Raw genomic sequence first — 22,916 nt, forward strand, 5'->3', positions numbered from 1 at the left:
GGTTCCTCCAGCACTCTCCTGTGCTACTTTTGGCTTTTTGTTGTGGGAGGGGTGCTCATTGGCTATGAAGCGGTCTTGGCTAAATATTTAGTGGCATTTAGTGAAGGTTAAAGGACGCAAGAGCCCCACTTTGTTTTGTTTTGCCTCATTCCGTTTGAGTGCATAAGTGCGTAGTTGTTAGCGCTCCATCCGCCACCTACCAACAATACTGCTCCACATTACTTCAGCACTCACATCCCCTCCCCCAGCCTGCCTTCTTTTAGGGCTTGCATTTCCACAGAGGGGAGAGTATCCGTCGTCAGGATAGGAATAGAGCATGATATAAATAAAGCCGGGGGGGGGGGGCCGGCAATAGATTGAGGTGGCGAGACCCAGCCAAATCAGTATCGGTGGGAGGGATAGAGCATAAGGGGTGAGGAAGGAAGGGAGGGGTGGAGAGGGGGGTTGTCTCATGCCTCGCAAGAGCTGTGCAACTTCTTGGCAGCATTTCAGAGAGGAGCCTCAGAAGCTTGGTGAGCCAAGCAGACATATTGAGACAAGGATGGTTGCTGTGTCGCACAAAACCTAGCTCTTTGCAGGATGGTCGGGAGGCACCTCTCCACAGGTATTTCATGGAAACGGGGCAGATGAGCCGTTCTCCTTTTCCTTCCTCCATTCCTACGCTGTTTTGGTTTTGTATTTTTGGCTTGCATGTACGCACGTTAACAAGGCAAAGCTGCAGCAACAGTGCATTGAGGACATGCACGTCTGCTTTGGGTATGTCGTAGCGTCTGAGATATGCATGCTTTTACATGGTGCAGTGAAAGACAGCAGCTCGGAGGCTTTTTGGCTTGAATTCAGGACTGAGAAAATGGCGGTCCTGCTCCTCTCAGTGGAGTGACGCTACAGAAAGACTGTGCTGTGTATCAGAAACACAGTGCCCTCTTTTCCCCCCTCACGCTCATGCTGCTGCGTTCTCTCTCTCTCTCTCCCTACTTTAGTTTGCAAGAAGTAAGCTGGAATTGAAGCAATGCTCTGTGCAATGTGATTGCTTCCTAAATGCAGCTGTGAAAGCTTCTCTTTGCATGCAAGCCGAACCTGCAAGAAAAAAAGGCCATGTAAACAGTTGCAGCAGTCACAGTTGAAATCCGTGATGATGTGGCGTCGGGTTGATCAGTGCATCAAACAGAACCGCTAAACTTGCTTATTTCAAATCTAAAAGACTATTGCAACTGCAGGAAGCTTGTTTCAGAAGGCTCCAGGAGAAAATTATTGCTTTCAGATGCAGTTGTACACGCAGATAGATGTGTGTTGATACAGTCTTGCATCATTCCAATTGGACATGACTGCACTGCCTTGCTGGTAGATAGAGGTCAGCTTTGTGGCTTGTGTCATTGATCCTGTTTCAGAATGCATTTGTGTGATAATTTGTCAACCGGTGATGACCTAGAAGGAGACAGTGCAGTGCATGCTCATCTGCTTTTAGTGTAGTGTTGTCATCTCAGTTGTCGATGATGTGAATTTACCTCTATATCGTAAAGAGTCAATTGTGTTTGCAGTTGGCATTTACAAAACCAATCAAACAGTTCATTTTTTATAGTCTGCATTCACAACGTTACAACATTCACATTTTGTCATGTCTGGAAGAAAATAATCCCGTATTGCATTCATTCATTATTTGTTTGTGATCAATGTTGTTCCATATGAGTTTAAGTAATTGTTTTTGTTTCATTCATAGAGCTCCTTAAGAATAAAAGTAGACTCCCTGCATGTTGCCATAGTATTTCCAGCTCTCTGTGGGCGTGATGACGATGACATTCTTCTAATACATATTTTCCTGTTCTTTTTATTTCCTCCTATGCAGAACTGCCTCCACAGAGCAGCCAGGGAGCCCAATATGATAATCCCCTCTGGGGACACCTGCCAGCCGACAGAAGTGCCACAACTGCTGCAACTTCTTCTAATACAAGTTGCGGTGATCAACTGATCGTTGTCCAGGAGGACACGGAGGCTTGGCCTTCTATTACTCTTAGCCAGAAGGCCCCTCAAGAAGGATGCGCTTTGGAGACTGACCCTGGTCATCTGACCAGCAGCAGTAGCACTTGTAGTACTAGTAGTAACGGTAGTAGTAGTAGTAGTAATAATAGTAATAATAGTGGTTGGTATTGTAGTACGAGTATGGCCACTGGGGCCAATAGCCAGACTGGCCACTTTCCTATCAACCACCTAAGCAGTAAGTCCAACACTGGACTCAGCCCTGCCAATCATACTGGAACCAACATGCACTCAAGCCAGGTTGCAGCCAATCGAAGCTGGGGTTCTGGGTCTGGACCTTCCAACTGCCCCTCTCAGTCCTCAGTGGGCAGTGAAGGAAAAAATGACAGTCCGGCAGGAGGAGGCAGCAGCAGAGGCTGGGCCTCTTCATCATCCTCCAACACCAACTGTAACTTGAACTTGAACCCCAATGCTAACCCATCTGCCTGGCCTGTGTTGGGCCATGATGGTGGTGGCACGGGGGCAGGCAGCTCAGGGGGAGCCAATATCATTTCACCTCCTCAACTGACACCCAACTTCTGTAATCCCACTGGCCCCCCACCATCCCAAACCAGCACTTATACTGGAGCCAACACTAACAGTAACTCCTCGGGTATTGGCAGTGCCTGGGGAGGCATAATGACCTCTGATGCATCGGAGCCACATCCCTCCCCATCCACAAATGTGTCTTTCAGTTCAGAACCTCAAAACCTTAAAACTGATGGACCAAATCACGTGAATAAGCAGGAACAACCTAGCCCCATCCACCACATGCCTGGTTGGGGTAGTGCATCTGCAGGCCTGGGTTCAGTGGGTCAACAGCCATCAGGGGGCAAGCAAATCAATGGAGAAGATAATACATCTGCGTGGGGTATGGGTGGCGACTCAAAGGCACCTTCATCTAAGGACTTCTCTGGCTGGGGCCATGGAGCTGGTGGCTCAGGAAATCCTGGAGGCTGGAGTGAACAGTCCAGCGGAGACTGGGGCAAGAAGCACACTGAGGAGGCCCAGGGAGGCTGGGATGGCCCCAGCTCTCCTCCCCATGACACACAGCCTAGTTCTTGGAGTAGAGCTTTGAGCACAACTGGTGCCAGTGAAGGAAGTAGTGACAGCATGGAAGGGCATCCGAGGTCCAAACACCATTCATCAAGAGATACTCCCGCTCCTCCGTTGCCTGCCCAGGATCTAGACCCCAGGGTGTTGTGTAATACTGGCTGGGGACAGACCCCTGTACGCCAGCACACATCTTGGGACATGGACAATACTAAAACCAATAATGACATTGCCGCTGAATCCTGGGACTCTCCAACTGTTCCAAGCGATGCCCAGGGGCCCTCCAGTACTATCATGGGTCCCCCTCAAAGAACTGACTCTGGGAGCAAAAATGAGGTGCCTGCTTCTCAGGGAGCTTCCGGTTGGGCAGGAAACATGGCTCCTACTAACCAACCCAGCTCTGGTTGGGGAGATCCATCCAACAACGTTAAGCCCCTAAGTGGTCCTGGTGGCTGGGGGAATCCACCAAAAGCAGGGCCCACCTCCAGTATGCCCAAGAATAGTGGTCAATCTTGGGGAGAGGAGAAGTCGACAGGGTGGGATGATTCTCACAGCAAACCAACATGCCAGAGCTGGGGAGAGCAACCCAAAGCATCCCACAGCAGCTGGGGCAATAGCAGTGGGAGCAATTCTGCAAATGACTGGGGAGAACCAGAAGAGAGCAAAAAGAATCCAGCCAATTCCACCTGGGAAGGAGAAACAGGGGGCTGGAAAGAAACTCCTCGAGGCTGGGGGATGCCTCCTTCAGGCCCAGCGATGTCCGGGGCTGGAGGAAACGGGGGCTGGGGAGAGCCTGTTAGTCAGCGTCCCAGTGGTGCTCCTCAGGGTTGGGTAGGCAAATCTCAGGATGGGCCCAGTGGGAACACCGGAGCGGTCATGGGCTCTTGGGGTGGCTCCAACTCTGTCAAGCAGGGCGCTGGATGGAGTGGAGGCAAGCCGGAGTCCTCAGCTGAACCTACAGGGTGGGAAGAACCATCTCCACCCTCAATCCGACGGAAGATGGAGATCGATGATGGGACCTCCGCTTGGGGTGATCCTAATACCTACAACAAATCAGTCAACCTTTGGGACAGGAACAATCCAGGAATGTCCCAAGCGAAAGCTCCGACTGGAGGCAATAACCCAACGGGCCCCAACAGTAGCCATCCCCATAATCCACACAATCACGTTTATCAAGGACCACCTGCAGCTTTACAGAATCATACCCAAAATTCCCCAAATCCAGGTCCCACCAGTGGGCCCATGGATCCTGTTGTGCAGCACCAGTCAGGGTCATCCCACAACCGGGGTACCCTGATGACGCAAGGTAAGACAACATTTTCCCAGTTACTCTTATTTAACCGTTTAAAGTAAATGTGTCAAACGTGCAAGCTTGTTAGGTAGTTGGCATAGGTCACTGTTAAGCTCCAAGCTGTTGATGTACTAAAAGGTGACCTTGCTTGACCTTTCTGGATTTACATCTAATTAGCCATTCAAATGAGATAAAGCAGTACAGTCTTTGAGGGTGGCTCCGCTTGTTACGCAGCACTGAGCATGTCTGGCACTTCACATGGCGTAACCTTAGGGGTAGCCAAAGGAAGCGTAAGAATGGTGTTTACAAAAGTGCCTCGTAGAAAAAGAAAATTGCCACAAACAGTTTGAGGCCGATCGGAAGTGTGTGATTATGTGGGGCTGCCATCTGTCAACGGTTGAAGAGAAAGCACCGGCACAGCTGCCCCCTGCTGATTCACACTTGACCCTGCATGCTGATTCCATAGTGCCTCAGCCAATTGCACGCTGCATGAATGTATAGCTCATCACTGCTAGTAATTGTGCTCACGCTACTGTTTGTATATTAACTGTAATTTGGGAGCAGCAATGAGGCCTCATCCTGGACTAAACTGTGCTTGGCACTGCCAAAAGACCCGCAGACAGTGCCTCACCTATTCATGCCAAGACTGACCAGGCTTGTGCCAATTCTTAAATGGCCATCTTCCCCTTCTGTTAGGCCATCCTACTGAGCCAAGCACAGGTTTTAGCTCCCTGTGTGACTGCGAGTAATTAGGTTTATGGTCTTTCATATTGATTGAGATACCAAAACTAGGATAACAAAATGTAAACAAATACATCTGCCTGTTTACAAGCTATTGTCTTCTAATGCCCACCAGGTTGGGGAGAACTACCCAGCTCACATGCAAAATCTGAAAGCTCATGGGGAGAAAATACACCTTCGCCAGTCAGCGTGGACAACGGGACATCTGCCTGGGGGAAGCCAACTGGGGCTTCCACAGGCTGGGGTGACAGCAACTCCGACAACTACAGCAGGGGCAACCCAGCAATGACATCTGCATCGTGCAAACCTGGTAACTAATATGTCAACCTATTTTTGAAGAATTCCTGTACTGTGTTCTTCCCACTGAGAGCTGAAGCATTTTCTCAAGATGAGTCAAGGACACAGTATAGTTGGTGAAGTGTATTACTTTTCACACATCTATCCTGACCCCTAGTGGTCAACACATGTTCTAGCGTTTTATATAGTCACTCCAAAAAACACTGCTGCCCTTTTTAATATAATTTGTCTGGTGCACCCATCCAGCCCCCAAACCTATGCAAGACGGATGGGGAGGCGGAGGTGATGAGTTGATGCTTTCTGGAGGTCAGTGGGATGCCGAGGATGGAGACATGTGGAATAGCACAGCTTCTCCGGAGAGCAACTCCTCCACAAACTCATGGGGGAACACGTCCAAAAAGGTTCCACAGAAGGTAGAAAAAGCAAGATGTGGTGCTAAAATAAAGCAAAAATTTGTATTTTTGTGATGTTTTTAAAATATTTTTCATGCTTTATCTCTTAGATGAAGATGCCAGGGAAGCCGGAAGATGCCTGGATTATGAATCGTCTCATTAAGCAGCTGACAGACATGGGCTTCCCGGTGTGTTAATACATATATGTATTTTTTTCTTCCCCATAAACATTTTGTTTTTTTAAGATTATTAAAGTAGTAGTAGTACATTTATAAAGAAGAGGAACAGGATGAATGCGTCAGAACAGTATGAGTTTGCAGTTGAAATGGTTTGAGTGTGTATCATAATGCATGGGATAACTCACAAGATGTCCTGTGGGATACATTGTGGTCATCTACAACCATGCATTGCTAGGTTTGATTTTAAAAGTAACGTTTTGGGACTGGCGCGATAGAGTTGAAAATAGAAGCAGAGTTGTTCATTGGTCTGTGAGTCAGTTAGTGATGCATTTCTCATGTGTTCTCCAGAGGGATCCAGCAGAGGAGGCTTTGAAGAGCAACAACATGAACCTGGACCAGGCCATGAGTGCCCTGCTGGAGAAGAAGACTGAACTGGACAAGCGGGGGATGGGGATCACTGGCCACGACTACAACAACGGGCTCATACACAAACCTATGAGCTGCCCTCGGCCTCCACTTCTCTCCAAAGAACCCTCAGCGGACCCCCGTTCACCCTTCATGGATAAAGTGAGTCTGCAAACATCCCTGGTTTCTCCTGGGATTTTTTTTAAGCTGTGGTGGTAAGCTGCATGGGAGGCACACTGTCTTGTTTTCACAGGCTTGAAAGGCATTCATTAACTTTATCTGCCTTATTTTTGGTCTTCCGCATTTAATCAACAGTGCCAACAGGCGGTTCATGTTTTTATAAATAAAGCGCACTGAAATGTTTTAATGATATTTGATATAGATTTTTATTTCAAACTAATCGTGGGACTGCTGCCGTTGTGTTGTGCTGCTGGTGCGTCTGCAAATTTTTTTTTTGTATTATGACAAACCATTTTTAATGACGTAATTATTTATTTATTTATTTACTTACTTCTTTAACCAGCAGAACATGAATGGAGAACATTTATTATTCCATTCGTTTGTTGAATGAGAGGCCTGATAAAAGTAAAAGTGGTTACAGATTTTGCCCAGATAAATGCTAGCATGTCAGCCCTATTTAATGTATGCTTCAGAATGTATTGGAACAAAGATGCTGCGAATTGTAGTTTTCTCATATCTGTGTTAATAACGCTAATTGTCTTTCCAGCAGATGCAGAGTGGAATGTTTGGTGGTGGTGGAGCAGCACAAGCCCGGGCCATGTCTCAGCCGCCTCCTCAGCCACCAGTGCCGCCTCTCAGCTCCTCTCAGCCTAGTCTACGTGCTCAAGTGCCTCAGTTTCACTCCCCTCAGGTACACATGCATATAAAAACTACACATCACCCAAGACTGTTAACTTTGACACACTAGCACGCTGCATACACACAAAAACTGTAATGTTTTCAGGTTCAAGCACAGCTCTTACAGTTTGCAGCAAAAAACATTGGTCTGAATCCTGCACTTTTAACCTCACCAATAAACCCTCAACATATGACCCTTCTGAATCAACTCTACCAGCTGCAACTGGTGAGTCAATTTTATTGACTGCATGTGTACCCTTTGTGTGAATTAAATGCTTAAAGAAGCGACAATGACCAACTTCAGACAAATATTCTTATCTTTGACCCTCAAACTGTGCATATGCCTCACTTGCAGGCCTACCAGCGTTTACAAATTCAGCAGCAGATGTTACAGGCGCAGCGCAACGTTTCTGGACCCATTCGACAACAAGAGCAGCAAGTATGCTCACACTTTACTCTGTTTTCACTCCTCATTCTGCTAATGTGTTTCACACAAAAAGTGTAAAACAACCCAGATTGTTTAGTTCTTACATGCAAGACAACTACAAGTGCAAGCTTTTCTGTACCCTTCATGTCATTGCAGGTTGCACGTACAATCAATAACATGCAGCAACAGATCCAACAGCACCAGCGTCAGCTGGCCCAGGCTCTGCTTATGAAGCAGCAGCAACAGCAGCCTCCCCATTCCCACTCGGGCCTACATCCTGGCGGGACCAAATCCACCCTGGATTCCTTTTCAGGGCACCCCCAGGCTCCAGGCCTCCCTGACCTGCAGACCAAAGAGCCGCAGTCATCTCCCAACTCCTATAGCCCCTATTCTCTCTGTGAGTGGGATCTGACCTGTTGTGAATTTCTCTCATCGTTATGGAGCTTGTGCAGTTAAATTTGTTGTCATTTTCTTCAGCTGGACTGAATACAAACATGAATGTAAACTGCATGGAGGTGGGTCTGTCGATGAAGGACCCACCCCAGCCTCAGTCGCGCCTGTCGCAGTGGACGCACCCCAACCCTATGGAAAGCCTCTCTGGGAGCTCCTCTCCTTTGGAGCCCAACCTGAGCAAGCACTGTGAGGAATAATCAAGAATGAGAAGCAAGTTTTATGTATTTATATTCAAAAGTCAAACCAAAACCTGTTGTTGTCCCTTTTAGCTACAAACCTGGGACCCCCTGGTAAGCCTCCTCAGCTGGATGACTCTTATAGCCCCTATAGCCTGATGTCCAGTTCTGAGTCTCCTTCCAGCCCCCTCGTGCCCCCAGACAGTTGGGGGCAGGGGAAGGGCAGCAGTGACAAGATGGCCAATGGGACCAACATCAACTGGCCACCAGGTACCATACACTTCCCTGAAGTTTTCTCTCCCTGAGCTGATATTATTACTGTTATGGAATAGAATATACATATTTTTTTACCATTGACATGATCCCCTTCTACAATGAGATGAAAAGTAGTGCAGCACAGACGTGTAAAATATAATACACAGTTCTACTACAGGGCACATATAGACAAACAACCATTCACACTCACATTCATACCTATGGACAATTTGGAGTCGCCAATTAACCTAGCAGGCATGTTTTAATGAAATAATTAATATTAATTATATTGTAACATTGGAAGAAGCATAAAATGAGCAAGGTAATTATTCCATTTGACTACTTTTGATGTATGCAATGACTTAATACCCAGTGCTAAGAGGAATTCAACGAGAGCGACTTAAACACACGTAACCAACTGCTGGGAGGCAACCCACTTTGACCCTGAACCCTGACATCACTTCCTGTCCGCCTGCCAGTCAACTCCCCTGGGGAACGCATTCATAGCAGCAAACATACGCACAAGTCTTATTTACTGAGACTTACTTTACTCTATATTGGGTAATTCTAATAATGTTACAAACTTTATTGAGATGGCCCTTGTCTCTAACTACAAAAATATACTATTTTATAAATAAGCAATCTTAGTTTGGGAAAATTCTAAACTAAGGATCATTTGTAATCCTTTGCAGAGTTCTGCCCTGGTGTACCCTGGAAGGGTCTCCAGAATATTGACCCAGAAACTGATCCTAATGTGACGCCGGGTAGCGTCCCAAGTGGGCCCACAATCAACACAAACATTCAAGATGTTAACCGCTACCTGCTGCGAGACAGGAGTGCAGGTGAGTGAAGTATTACTTGTTGATTGAAATACGTGAAGTGGTCCATGTGTACTTCAAGTGCTGCCACCACGGAGTCTTCCTCTTCCTCTTACTCTTTTGTTGTCCATTTTTCTGACTAGAACTGCTTCTGCAATCATTGTTTATACTCTGTAATTTTCTGTCCTCAATCGTATCATTTCCAGTGCATTTTTCCTTTATTCCATTTTCTCTCTGCTATTTTCCCCTATTTGTTTTTGTCTTATTTGTTTGTGCGCTGCCATCGGCTCAGGCTCTTCTCCCACTTCATCTCAGAATGAGGCTCTGCCTCCTTCCTCTGATTGGTCAGTCAGTGCCTACACTAGCTCATTCAGTCTGTCGTCCCCGGAGACAGACGATACAGGTACATGGTTCACCAATAACCCCCTCCCCTGTGTTGCGGTGGATAAATTGCAATTGCAAAACAACACTATCCTTTCCTTCCCTTGACTGTAATATCTCACTATTCACTGGAGAGCACACCTGCCCTGCCCGTCAAGCCATTTCATTTGATTCAAAAGGACTCACTAGATTTGCCATCCTGCCAGTTTTCCTCTGTGCTCACCCCCCTACTGTGGTGTTGATTCCCCCCTTCACCAGCTTGTGCATGGGAAAACAGAACAGTATAACGTTCTTTTATTTGTACTGTTTAACCTACCCATTTGTTGTGAACATGTGGCGCATAAAGGTGATCATGTAAGTTTTTTTAATGAGGAAAATAAATGGAATGTTTAAGCTGAGATATTGCAGGAGCTTCTCATTCATATGTTTCTGGAGTTCAACCCTTTTCATCTTATCTTTTCCCATGCAGGTAAACTGTCAGAGATGAAGTCCACTTGGTCTCCAGGGCCCATCTCCCACAGCCAGGCCTCTTTGTCCCATGACATGTGGAAGGTTCCACAGGGACCCCGAAGCAGCACCACAGCCCCCTCGCGCCCTCCGCCTGGTCTCACCAACACCAAGCCATCCTCTACTTGGGGAGGGAACTCTCTGGGTCTGTCCCAAGGATGGAGCAGCTCTTACACCACTGGTACAATTTTGCGCTGTTCCGTTTGTATTTACTTTACGACCAAAACTTTATGTGTATTTTGTTTCTCACATGGGAAAATTGTGTTGAGTGGATGTTTGCGGTGGGCAAGTGCATTTTGTTGACTATTATGTTGCTTCCAATTTAGAAAAAAATTCTGCATATTAGCTTGTTTGTGTCGATGGGCTCACATTCCTTATTATTAATATTCCAACACAGGAGCTGTACCATGTGTCTTTGCAAGGATCTTTTTCCCTCACGTTACCTTGCACTGCTCCCCACAAAGCTCCACTGTTTTGCTGTGTTGTATGCTCGCTGCCTCCCCTCACAGAAACAAAGCGGCTGTATTACTGATACTATAAAGTCCCACTCTCTTTAATGTTGAAGCGCAACCGTATGACGCTTCAAGGTGCTGAACCAATACATAGAGTGAACCCTCTTTCTGCCTGTTTGGAGGCAAGAGACAAGGAAAACAAACACTCATGCACATGATAACATATGAAAGCCGACAATATCAAGTTAACTTTTGAATTATCGAAATCTTGTCACGTTTCAATTTTGCAAGATCTTGTGTCACCCCTACTACACACACATGCAGTTGTCCCTCGTTCATAGCAGTTAACTGGTTCCAGACCCGACCGACATGATCCAATGTTAATAAATAGAATACTTTAGTAGTTACAGCATAAAAAAAATTTTTCTAAACACAGTTTGTAACATTAGAGCCCTGCAGACATGGAGTAATACACCTATAGTCACTTTTACACTCCACAGTTGTTTTTGCCAGTGCTTTTTCACACTGTGCTCATTAGCAAAGCCTGCTTTTGTAGACCACACTCCTGCCAACAATAGAGACTTGGTGGTTATTTGAATAGAAACACTGCATATACGGTAGTCTAAGTCGGCTATTTTTTTTCTGCACTCTCCATTTTCTGTAGCAGGCACCACATGGAGTACAGACAGCTCCACCAGGACCAGTAGCTGGTTGGTACTGAGGAACCTCACCCCACAGGTGAGACTTCAGGAAGCTTGCCATTACTGCCCACTATACAGTATGTTGTAACGTCACCCTCTCTGCGGCAGATTGACGGTTCAACTCTGCGCACACTGTGCATGCAGCACGGCCCTCTCATCACATTCCACCTCAACCTGACACAGGGCAATGCTGTGGTGCGCTACAGCTCCAAGGACGAAGCTGCCAAGGCTCAGAAGTCCCTGCACATGTATGTCTTTGTCAGGTTCAGGGCCAACAGATACCCGAGTAGTTGCCAGTGCTGTTAATCTTCTCTCTGCTCCTCTCTGCCCAGGTGTGTGCTGGGGAACACTACCATTCTGGCAGAGTTCGCCGGAGAAGAGGAAGTGAATCGCTTCTTTGCACAGGGCCAGTCACTCAGTGGGACGACCAGCTGGCAGGCCACTCCGGGAACCAATCAGACGAGGATGGGCGGGTCCGGCTCCGGAGCCTCTCACCCCATCGGCCACACCCCCCACTGGAACAACAACAACAATGGCAGCGGAGGTACCAGCGGCACCAAGGGCGGCGGAGAGCTGCTGTGGGGCGGTGTGCAGCAGTATTCCAGCCTGTGGGGGCCCCCGAGTGGAGAGGAAGGTCGGGTCATGGGGAGCCCCAGCCCAATCAACACGCTGCTACCTGGAGACCTGCTGAGCGGGGAGTCCATGTAAGGACAAGGAGCAAAACAAACAACTTTCAAATCAATACGGAGATAATCAGCAATGGAGTACCCGTGAAGGTGAAGGGAGAGACGAGAGGAGTCCTCACAGCTCGTCGCCTTCCTCTACTCCTTTTTCTTTAGGTTGTTTTTTGAGGAAAGTCGCAGTGTTGAGCTTTTACACTTGGAGACACAGGAAGATGTCTTTTCATTCAAACTTTTTACACAGGTGAACTCGCCGAATGAAATGAGCGGCCATCTTTAACTCTCGCTGCCTTTTTGGAGGCAATCATACTGCACCTCAGAGACCTGCAAGAAGGCATCATTCCCAAAGTTATTAAAAAAAACTGTCAATCAGAGCGCTGGTTGTTATTCCTCGGCTGTTCCAGACTCTCAGCACTAATATTGGCCTTAACCTCGTTCCCCCTGTTGCCCTGCTTCCCTCACTCACTCTGTCAGCGGGTGGAGAAGCATATGGACACTTGCACACCCTTATCTCTGAGCCAGTGAAATTCGACATGGGGAGTTCATGATGCTGCTGTGTCCTACTAGAAAGCAACCACAGCTCCCATCTACAAACAGTGCTTTTATTTTTCTCTTTTTTTTTTTTTTTGCAAAGCAGATCCCCTCACAAAACACTCTCAAAGGGAATGATGCAACTCTGTTCGCCTTGTTCAAGCCATTTATTTTTGTAGTGTATTTTTTTTCTTGCTGTTCTTGAAGCATTGCAAACAAATTTAAGAAACGCTATTATTCAGATGTATTAGGGGCTGGGCTTTGGGGGGGGGCGGATTACAGTACAACATGAACCACTGCTATTACTGTGGAGCTGTAACAACAACAAATTGATGCACCTCAACTCGTCTTGCAGTTTGGTCTGGGACCTTCTCACTGCTGTTGAAAACCTCAAGACAGGAAAATCAGCACCCCCGTTCCCTTCAACCCCAACACCCCCTTTGTCACAACAACAACAAAAACATTTCAAGTGACGTGCAATATAAGCCACAACAGACTGTAACCGTCCATGCTCCCTACTGATGACCATAAGAGAACCACATTGAACTTCTATGTGACCTATGTGCAGCGCCACCCCCAGACTTACTGCCACTAATACACCCCCCCTCCCCCAAGTGTGCGTGTGCATGCGTGCGTGGGCTTAGGAGAGTAGCAAGGTCATTCACTTAAAGCACTTCTCAGCAGGCGACGTGTGTGTGTGTGTGTGTGTGTGTGTGTGAATGTGAATGTGTAAGAGAGTATGTGTGGATGGAAGGCATCAAACCAAAATGATGAAAGAAGCCTGTTTTCCTCTTCTTTTTTTTGACTGAAATGCGTGTAGAGATGTGAAAGGCTGCTCTATCATAGCACTTAACAGGAGCCACCTACCCCTCACTGTGCCCCCGTTCTGCCGCCCAGACCCGACCCACGCCCTTCAATGGCGGCTCAAGCAGAAGCAACACTGGCAAATAGAAAGTGACTGACTGCTATGTGGCTTCAAACTTATGGATGTGAAGATTTTTCTTCTCTTTTTGTTTTTTCCCCCCTCCCATCCCACTCCACTCTCCCAGAATGAATATGGTAGCAAAGATGATGATCCGATTGGGGGGGAGGCATGTGTTTGTTTGTTTGTTTTTTTTCTCAAATGAAGCCTTGTTTTCTGGAGAGGCGTGCCACCCCCACCAGCCAGTCGGCGTCATGGCGTGGCCACTGAGTGCCTGCCTGCTGCAGGGTGCAGTGCTCTGCAAGCGGACCTCACCCCTGACCTCACCACCACCATGCTGACACTTCCCACATGACTTCCCTCCTCTTCCTCCAACTCTTTTGTGTTTTGTGTACTACTACTAATACTACTACTGCTGCTGCTGCTGCCCTCAGCAACCTCCACTTCCACTCTTGACATGGAGGCATTTTTTTCAAAGTTTTTTTTTTTTTTGCCCATGTGCTTTTTGTTGACGTTCATTGACGACACCTATGTCATGGCTTTATGCAGTGTTCAGCCCCCACCACCCTCCCACCCGCCCGCGACACCTCCTCAAAAGCTCCGCCGCCCAGCTGTGTACCCACTTCGTCTCTCCGTCCAGGACACGCCACACTGGTGCTTTTCTGTTTCACCTCTGGGAGCACTCAGTTCCACTCGGAGCCGCCTCCACTGAGAAGCAGCCTTCCATTTCTATGCAAAAGGAGGTGTGAACTCGCCGCCATTGCCACCAACTCCAGACCCCCCCCTCTCCTCCTATCTGTCAAACATCACAGCTCTCTCTTTTACTACCAAGGCAGCTTCCCGTCAAAACATCTCCCACCGAGCTTGGAGGCGACACCTACTGCAGGCACGCGTGCTTGGGGAACTTCTTCAGTCCTGTGCCAACTGACATCCAAATATCAATATCTATCAGATGAGGAGGAGGAGGAGGCCCTGACAAACTAGAGGCCATGCTGCTTTTCACAGGAGAAGGAGGAGGCGGTTATTTGTGGATGGGGGGGGGGGTCCTTGTATGTGTCTGTGCACTGTTTATGGGTCACATCGGGTACATCTCTTTTTAAATAACCAAAAAAAAACAGGATCTTTATCATATTTCTTTTATGTGTTAGAGCACTCCAAATCTGAGGTTCTGTTTTTCTGTTGAGGCCTCCAACCTGAAGGTGGCGCTATCCGCCAATCACTAACAGGAACACATCTCAAGTTCGGTACCAAGTCTTAATAGTTTTGTTTTTACGTGTGTTCTCTATTCCAGAGTCACTCTTTCAAGACTTGTCATTGAACGGAACAATCGTTAATGCCTGTGTTGTTTATTATTTTATTTTGGATGTATGGATTTCTGTTCTGTGCATTTACTCCACACTGGACTTGAATCAAGGAAGCGGGCTAGCGCTGGAGGGAAAGGGTCGCCAGGACTCAGAGGGGCATGTTTACACGACAACAGGATTATTTTGTTTTCCTGAATAGTTTCTCATGCAGGCAATAAGGTTTTTAAAGCTATCGTCAAAACAGAGCAACTAAACACGGGAAGGCCTAGCAGTTAGCATCCTTCCGGTCATGTCCAAAAGCATATTTTTACTATTCCAAACGTGTATATTTATGTTGAGAATGGTAATACTACATGTGTATTTAACTATCGCCAGTGGAACACAGGCGTGTATGCTCATATCTTTTTTAGATATACAGTCTCTTGGAGCTTCGAACATTGCGTCGTCATTCTATCTCGGTTTTTCAAAAATGAATTCGCTGTTTCGTAGTCGACTATGACTAAAACTAAGCACACTAAGCCATTGTTACATATCTTTGGTTTAAAATAAGCATTTCAAGAATAAAAAAGTACAAATACAATTTGAACTGTAGTCTATATTGGCCACGAGGTATCTGCAGTAACACACCAGACTTTATCTCTGTCAACATCAATTATGCAGATTTGAATTATCATCACACTGATGACCCCACCTTAAAACTTAACTCCGAATACCCAACATAGATATATTAATTAATACAACTTTGCCTGTCCACAAGACATTTATTGACACTGACATTATCTACTATATTGGCTAATGTGACTGTAGGGGTGTTATCGTATGTCTGGAGGGCTCTAATAATAACTGAATGTAAAAGGTTGTAAACAGATATTCTTTGCTTTAATTACGTGTATATTTGGTTTATAAATACCCAGTTAAGCGTGATAAACAAGGGATTACTGTAAACCTAATGTCGGCAACTTCAAAAGCCTCCGATTTTGAAGCCTCTGCAGTTTTTCCATTCAAAAGATGCAGTTGTGAAATGACGTTTTTCTAATAAAAGCGTAGTGTAAACAGTCCCTCCTGTGCTATTCTGAGCAACAACACTTACCAGCCCTGCCCCCTTTTCCTTCCAACTTGTGTAGGAGGTCAAATGTGCCCCCCCCCCCAATCAACAAAAAGTTGCAAAAAGGTGACTTTTGCGTCACAATCATGGATCACACATAAGAGTTGCATTCGCCGGGGTCGAATATGCACATGCTAGTTTCTCCGCATCATAGACGCGAGTGTGTTTTGTGTACGTGTGTTCCATGCCTGCACCCTCCCTCTTAACATTGACAAGATCATAAACATATCAGACTAATAGAAAATAATGAAAAGAAATACTTGAATCAAAAAGAAGCGCCAATAATGTAATGTGAACACTTTTTGTAGTTATTATTTTGTCTCCTTCATATACTTTATTTCCAATTCAAAGAAATTGGGGGACTTTAAAAGGCAAAATGAACACCAGAGTGTTTGCACAAGGCTGCTTGTACTGTACATGTGTATATGTGTGCGTGTGAATGTTTCCAATAATGTGCGCAGACAAGTGTCGGCCATGTTTTGTTTTGTTTTTGTTTTTTTGGTTTTGTTTTTTTCAACTCAGTATTGTTGTGACTAGCCTCTATAGCGTTGCACTGAGTGTCCTCATCCAGCTAAACCCAACGACATGACACAAGTACCGTGGGGGCAGACGGTGTACATGTTTACTCAAGGACTTTAAAAAAAAAAATGAAATAAATAAGTGTGTGTTTTGTTTTTAAATGTAATGTTTATCTACCTTTAGTGGCTTTCATTGTGGACAATAATCCAAGGAAAGTATGGATCATATTTGAGTATTGCACCATTTTGCAGACTATATACCTAAAAGAAAAAAAGACAAAAAAATAAGACATGTATAAAAAAAAAAAAGTATTTGACAGACCTGTGGCCATAGTTTTTTGAGGGGTTAGAAGGATTTCTGCTGTCTGAGGGCAAAGGTCAAGACAGAGCCTCGGCTCACCTCAGAGGTGCCTACTTTTTTTTTTTCTCTCTCTTTCTCCTCTCCTCTTTCATTCATGTCATTGTACCCGCCTGGCCACTGACAGTTTACAAAACACTTTTGTTTCATTCTGGAGTTCCAAAAGAATTAAAACAACCAATGGGAAAGTTGTTGGGGTTTAAAGAAAAACAAAAAAAGGACAAATGCTTCCATTTTTCAAAGTGCAACACTTCACAGAATGAAGATTTCTTGTGCTACTTTAAGAACTCTGGGATCCAACAGCGTTGTCTTGTTCTGTGTTTATGTTGGACTATCTGAAGCCTGTTTGTTTTATGTTGATTCTATATATTTTTACTTTATACAAAAAACGAAGAAGAAAAAACAGGACAAAAAAAAAGACAATTGCTCACTATCTTGCACACACATGAAAACGTGGATCTCGTCTCAGGAAGGCCAGGGTTCCAGAGTACCAACTCCACATAATTTTAATGTACATTTGTATTATTGAGAATAATCTAAGCACTGAAAGTTATGGATTTGAGAAGGAGGAGCAAATACCTGTTGTTTTTTTTAAATCCGTAGCAGTTACGTAATAACCAAATAATGGACTTTAAATGGAGTGCTTTATATATAAATATATATATATATACACAAATATATATATATATACAAATCTATATATTAAAAAAATTTACATTTCAAAATGAAAACAAATGTGGATTTTGATTGTTTAAAAAAAAGAGAGACCGTGAATAAGATGATGCAAAAAGCTGTTTTGTTTTGACCCTTTCTTGTGTTTTTTCTTACTGAGGTCCCATCCTGACTGAATCAGGAGAGTCGTGCATTATTCTCTTACCTTCTTTCTCTTGTCGCTCATGAAAAATATGATTTGTGTGTGTGTGGAGGATGTTTGTAAAACAAGGTTGTAAAGGAACATGAAACTATGCACAAGTGTTGGAGGAGCAGAAGAAGGCGATTTCATGGCCTACACTGACTGTGGGCGATTTATTGCAGGGGTTTTATGGGATAGGGAGGGGATCCAATATGGTTTTATTTTTATTTGGCCTGATTCCGATCGTGTTACATCGCCATGCTGTGTATTCCTAAAAACCAATGAGCGTCTCACTCTAGCACTGTGGGATTCCAGCCTGTCACCCTCAAGGTTTTTAAGGGTTTTTTTTTTGTGGGGTGGGGGGGTTATCAGTGGGTGTTTGGAATTAGGGCTGCTTTTTTTGCCTTTGCTTTATGGTTTGGAATATTACAAAAAAAATGTCTGTACTGAGATTTAATGAAAAGTCAGTGGCTTGTAATGGTTTATTTCTCTCTCTCTCTCTCTCTCTCTCTCTGTATATCTTTCTCCTCATAGAATGTGATTGTTCAAAAATGACATGCACCGAAACAAATGTTTTCATGAATTATGGAGCTTCTTTCAGATATTAATAAAATAGCAATTTTTTTCTCGGCTGTTTAAAAGAAATGTGCACTTTCTTTTTGCATGCACAACACACCTAGTAAGTCGTACTAATACAGAAAATTGCAGAAATTATATTGATAAAACACCACCGCTTTCATCATGAAATAAGTAAATTTGTCACTTAGTACAATACAGTGCTTTAGTCGCAAGACATCGTTGACGCCTTTTTGACCACCAAAGGCTGCCGTAGAGTCACAGGAACAGGAAGTCAGCCTAGCTATGTAAGCTAGGTAACGAGTTCTACTATTTATAGAATATTACATATATATCTCTATATATATATGTTTACCAATATATATATGTTTAAATACATGTATATACATTTTGGACCACTTATTTGTGTCACAAAACTCAAACCTGAGTTATAAGAGCTTCGTGACAGCGAAAGAGAGCCGGGTAAAGCTAACTGACGGCACAAAAAGCACTGCATTTTGGGACTGGTAGTATCAGCGGTGAGTAAAAACTACTTTAAAAGCTAGTTACGATTTCAAAATATATGTTATGTAAAATATATGTTCTAAATATCTTTCGTCTCCACTTCAATCACGCTCTGAGGGCGATGTGTCTGGGGCAGGCATAGCAGTTGTCCTGTGGTTGTTTTATGGGGGCGTTAGCATACAATGGAGAGGTGACCTCCTCCAGGTGTGAGGGCACTTCCTGCTGATACGGGAGGATTATTTCGGAGTGTTGCTGCTTCCTGGCCATTTCCTCATAAACTGGAAAAGCAGCAGGTGCACTCGGGTGGCGCCTTGTCTTAACCTTAAAAAAAACATACAACTTGTGAGCTATCACACATTGAAGTCCAGTTGACTTGACTCAATAGCAGAGTGCACCTTTTTGACCTACTTACACATTTTTTAATAGCGAGCCACACAACCACAATCAGAAGGAAGCAGGTCACTGAAAAGATGGCTATGAGCAGAGGGGGGTAGCTGGAAGAGCATTGGCAGTTCCTCCCTGCACAAAACACCACCACCATTCCTCCCAATTAAAATGTCACCATTGTGTAGAAATATTAATACTATCAGTCTTTTTCTTTGGGTTTTGCCACCACAGTAGGGTACCAGGGATGGGGAAGAGAGATAATGTGATGATAACCATAGAACATGAACATGACAATACTGTATGTTTTATTATTTATTATTTTTCTGTTTAATGAAAACATATACACTGGAACTTGTAAGGTGGTTGATGAGATTTACTGTGACACATAAACAGGAGTTTTACTTCTGCTTAAATTGCTCATTCACTCTTATTGTGCCTACTATGTTAAGTTATATGAGTGTAAAGCCATTTAAAGCCGCCATTACATTACACTGATGAGACCATAGCCACTTCTGGAAGTACACTGTCCACTGCTGACGTGTGACTCTATATTATCTTATTTCTGTTTAATATGTCTTATTTTCCCTAATTGAATTTACTATATTGGGTAATAGAAATGTAAAGGTGACTATAGGGGTGTTATACCATGTCCAGAGGGCTCTAGTAATGTTAAGACCAGTATTTAGAACATTGTAGACAAGTACAGGCAATTTTATAAGTAGCATTTTAGATCACGTTCTGTTCCTTTTTTTCATTATTACTCTTTGGGTGGCATAGCTATTTTATACTGAGCAGCCAGGACATAGAGGAATGTACCATGTTACCACATCGCCATTGCTCATCACATTTTCCCTCTTTGTTGTCACTGTTCCAGCTCACAGCTGGAAGGTGAGTCTCTTTACATAAAACAGATGTGCGTACATCGCCATTTCTGCTTCTATGGTCATCATCACATTTTTAACGAGGAAGTTATACAAGGAAATAGTTGTTACCTGAGCCGTTAACCAACAGGAAGAGCTGCTGAGCGGTGAAGGAGTTGTGCTGTGAAGTCTTTTCTCTGTAGAATCGCTGGCATACATACAAGCCCGAGTCACCTGGTTTCAAACGCAGCAACATCACCTTCACCTGGGAGGTGTTCCACCCTCCAGACACCTGCAGGCGCCACTTGTTGTACGGGTCCAGCCTAAGCTCGTCGCTTTCTCTGCCGCCGCCACTTGGGAGCATGGACAGCAATGTGGTCTGTGTGTATCCTCGGCTGTGGTACACATGGAGGCTTGTTAGACCTCTGTGGTCCCCGTGACAAGAGAGCTCCAAGGACTGATTCTCGTTCAGCTGCTTGAAGGTCACATCTGCATGTGCTGCACGCAAACAACACCGACATGAGCAATAATGGTCATTATGAAATATCAGCTTCATTCTTACCCTCTAAGAGCTGAACAAGGACAAGAAGGAACTCAATGCTGGTCTTCATGTTCTTCTGGCTTAGAAACACACTAGCATTAAACCACAGACAACCTAGTCACAATGGGCCTCCTACCACTTCCTTTATTCATTGTTCTTCACCAAGCAGGAAGACACCACAGCCACAAGTCTTGAAAAAAAGCTTCTTCTGCACGCTACATGCTAGTACTACCTGTACTTAACTCCTGTTCCCGTGTTAAACATGTCATTTTAGAGGCAAATTCTAGTCCAGTGGCCAGAAGCAACAAAAAAGTTTCCTCCTGTATATTTCGTGTATCACAACATATTAAAGTACCTTAAGTGCAGGCTTGCTTTTTTACCTCCACAAAGTGCAGTGCAGAAGTTTCTTTTTGCCCGTGTTATCCTTCTGTGTTCAAAATAACTTGAAAAGTTGTGAATGGGTTTGGATGAAATTTTCAGGAAATGGGATATGGAAGAACTGACTCAATATTTTGGGGGTGATCCAGATCGCCGTCTTGATCCAGGGATTTTTTAACATTGTGAGATCGGACCATTTTTTGCATTTGTGCATATAACTCCAGAAAAGATTGGTCAGAGTACTTGTTTAGGACGTTTAGCCATGCTTGGTGTTAGCATGCTAATGTTACCGTATTAGCATTGCTACCATGCTAATAGTAACAGATTAGCATTTTTAGCCCTTTTCATGGGTAGATATATGTGTATATGAACACTAGGGTGGCCCTCTGTAAGGGGGTGAAATTTCAAACAAATAATGTCTATGCTCCAAACCCGGATTCTTGTTCCTTTTGACCCAGAAACGTGCTGTGCAAAGTTTCGTTGAAATCGGAATATATTTAACCGGTGCTCAACGACTCTGAAATTTTACTCAGCGAACGCTAGTCACAAGCACTCCGGGTCCCCCTCCCACGTTGCTCTCGTGGGAGTATTAGCTGCTTTCCTCTCCTGGCGGGGGTTATGTGGCTGCTAGCCACTCATTGTCGCCCGGTCCGTGCAAGCGTTCCCTTCCTGGTGTCCGGGAACTGGCGCCGATGGTCCGCGACGACCTGGACGAGGAACTGCAGTTGTTCTTCGTCCTTCGTCAGGAGCCGGTTATATTCCTGAATCAGGGCGACGCCTCGTTCTGCGTGGTCATTGGTGACCGACAGCTTCCCCAGCGCTTTGCACGCCTTGCCGTACGCCTCATCCTTCTTCCAGTCTGCCGGTTCCAACGCCAGGAATCCCTTGTCGATGGACATCTTGTCGAAGAACGAGGACGTATTGGAGGTCACAAAGTCCTCAAGGCTGCAGCCGCTGATCGCTGAAGCGGGAATGGTCACTCGCTTCTGGGCTGTGTCGTTGCCATCCTTCTCCTCAATCGCCGCTACCATCTTCTTCTTTGTTTCTGATGAAACCCGGTTGTCGAAGAACGCCAGGGCTACCAGCTCTTCCGAGAGGTACCAGAGGTGGCCGAGGAGCTTGTTTGTCGCGGCCTTGGAGACCTCCGCGTCCTCGTACCCGTCCAGTGCCTGAAGCAGCTGAAGATCGTTGAGCGGAGCCGCGACAGCAAGTGGGGCTTGCGTCCAGGCTTTGCTGTAGAGGCGGGCGGAGAACATGGCCACCCTCAACAGTCCGCGCTCCTCCTTCGGCGTCAGTTTGAACTGTCCCCTGAACAGCCACACCTTGAGCGAGTACAGCACCTTGCTCATCCACCGAGCGTGGTGCATGGGGCCAGGGGCACGGAAGCGGATTCCGCGGGGAGGTACGCCGCCGAGAAAGATGACGGTTAGTTCCAGAAGTTCCCGGTAGTCGTCCCGAAGGTCTGTCCGCTCTTTCAGGGCCTGAAGGAACCACTCGATGTCGACCTCTCCTGCTCCATCCTCGATCGGCTGGAACTCGCCTTGGTTGATGAAGGGCCACCTCTCCTGGAAACGCTTGAACGCTTGAGAAGGAATTCCTTCTCAATCAGAACGCACTCCAGAAACATGCAAACACGTTGAAAAAGTACTGCCAAGCACTAGACAAATCCTAGACAGAGGAAAAGGAGCACTAGACGAGAGTTGCCACACACAGTCCTTGGTCCATAGTCCACCAACGAGAGCACCTGAGAACAGAGCCGCGGCATTTGTCACCGACAAAGCCCCTGTATCGTTGAACGTGAAAATGATCTTATATAGTAAAACTTTAAGGTCGTTGAGCACCGGGTAAATATTATTCGATTTAAAAAAAAAATTACTCGCGTGGTTTTCTCATGGAGTGGAACAAGAATCCGGGTTTGGAGACTGAATTTTCAAACTTTCGAAAATAAGGGCCACCCTAATGAACACTTAGCATTAGCACATTAGCATTGCTAGCATGTC

At 45.4% G+C, this 22,916-nt stretch overlaps 2 protein-coding genes across 5 annotated transcripts in view; one reads left to right on the top strand and one right to left on the bottom strand.

Annotated features, from left to right (window-relative positions):
• LOC131103814 (trinucleotide repeat-containing gene 6C protein) overlaps positions 1 to 17,507 on the top strand; it is a 40,421-nt gene extending 22,914 nt beyond the window's left edge. The window contains exons 1-18 of one of the 4 annotated variants that reach the window (XM_058050379.2): positions 458 to 604; positions 1,844 to 4,372; positions 5,214 to 5,408; positions 5,642 to 5,808; positions 5,898 to 5,975; positions 6,315 to 6,533; positions 7,099 to 7,242; positions 7,336 to 7,455; positions 7,585 to 7,668; positions 7,813 to 8,053; positions 8,134 to 8,295; positions 8,379 to 8,555; positions 9,233 to 9,382; positions 9,651 to 9,761; positions 10,209 to 10,427; positions 11,363 to 11,436; positions 11,508 to 11,647; positions 11,732 to 17,507. In XM_058050379.2, coding sequence (XP_057906362.2) covers positions 580 to 604; positions 1,844 to 4,372; positions 5,214 to 5,408; positions 5,642 to 5,808; positions 5,898 to 5,975; positions 6,315 to 6,533; positions 7,099 to 7,242; positions 7,336 to 7,455; positions 7,585 to 7,668; positions 7,813 to 8,053; positions 8,134 to 8,295; positions 8,379 to 8,555; positions 9,233 to 9,382; positions 9,651 to 9,761; positions 10,209 to 10,427; positions 11,363 to 11,436; positions 11,508 to 11,647; positions 11,732 to 12,107 — 5,211 coding nt within the window. In that variant the 5' untranslated portion in view covers positions 458 to 579 and the 3' untranslated portion in view covers positions 12,108 to 17,507. Of the gene's footprint in view, positions 1 to 457; positions 605 to 1,843; positions 4,373 to 5,213; positions 5,409 to 5,641; positions 5,809 to 5,897; positions 5,976 to 6,314; positions 6,534 to 7,098; positions 7,243 to 7,335; positions 7,456 to 7,584; positions 7,669 to 7,812; positions 8,054 to 8,133; positions 8,296 to 8,378; positions 8,556 to 9,232; positions 9,383 to 9,650; positions 9,762 to 10,208; positions 10,428 to 11,362; positions 11,437 to 11,507; positions 11,648 to 11,731 lie in introns of those variants that run through there. The other 3 variants (XM_058050375.2, XM_058050377.2, XM_058050378.2) reach the window with 3 other exon arrangements.
• A 644-nt stretch (positions 17,508 to 18,151) lies between these two features.
• LOC131103819 (uncharacterized) lies at positions 18,152 to 20,608 on the bottom strand. Its single transcript, XM_058050390.2, has 4 exons — positions 20,560 to 20,608; positions 20,130 to 20,495; positions 19,163 to 19,269; positions 18,152 to 19,071 (listed from the first exon to the last, which is right to left on the bottom strand). The coding sequence occupies exons 1-4, from the start codon at positions 20,606 to 20,608 to the stop codon at positions 18,856 to 18,858; spliced, it is 738 nt and encodes a 245-aa protein (XP_057906373.2). The 3' UTR covers positions 18,152 to 18,855.
• Positions 20,609 to 22,916: the final 2,308 nt, after the last annotated feature.

The sequence above is a fragment of the Doryrhamphus excisus genome, linkage group LG16 (assembly GCF_037039965.1).
Source record: "Doryrhamphus excisus strain RoL-2023G ecotype Guam linkage group LG16, RoL_Dexc_Guam_v1.1, whole genome shotgun sequence".
In the NCBI taxonomy this organism is placed as follows: domain Eukaryota; kingdom Metazoa; phylum Chordata; class Actinopteri; order Syngnathiformes; family Syngnathidae; genus Doryrhamphus; species Doryrhamphus excisus.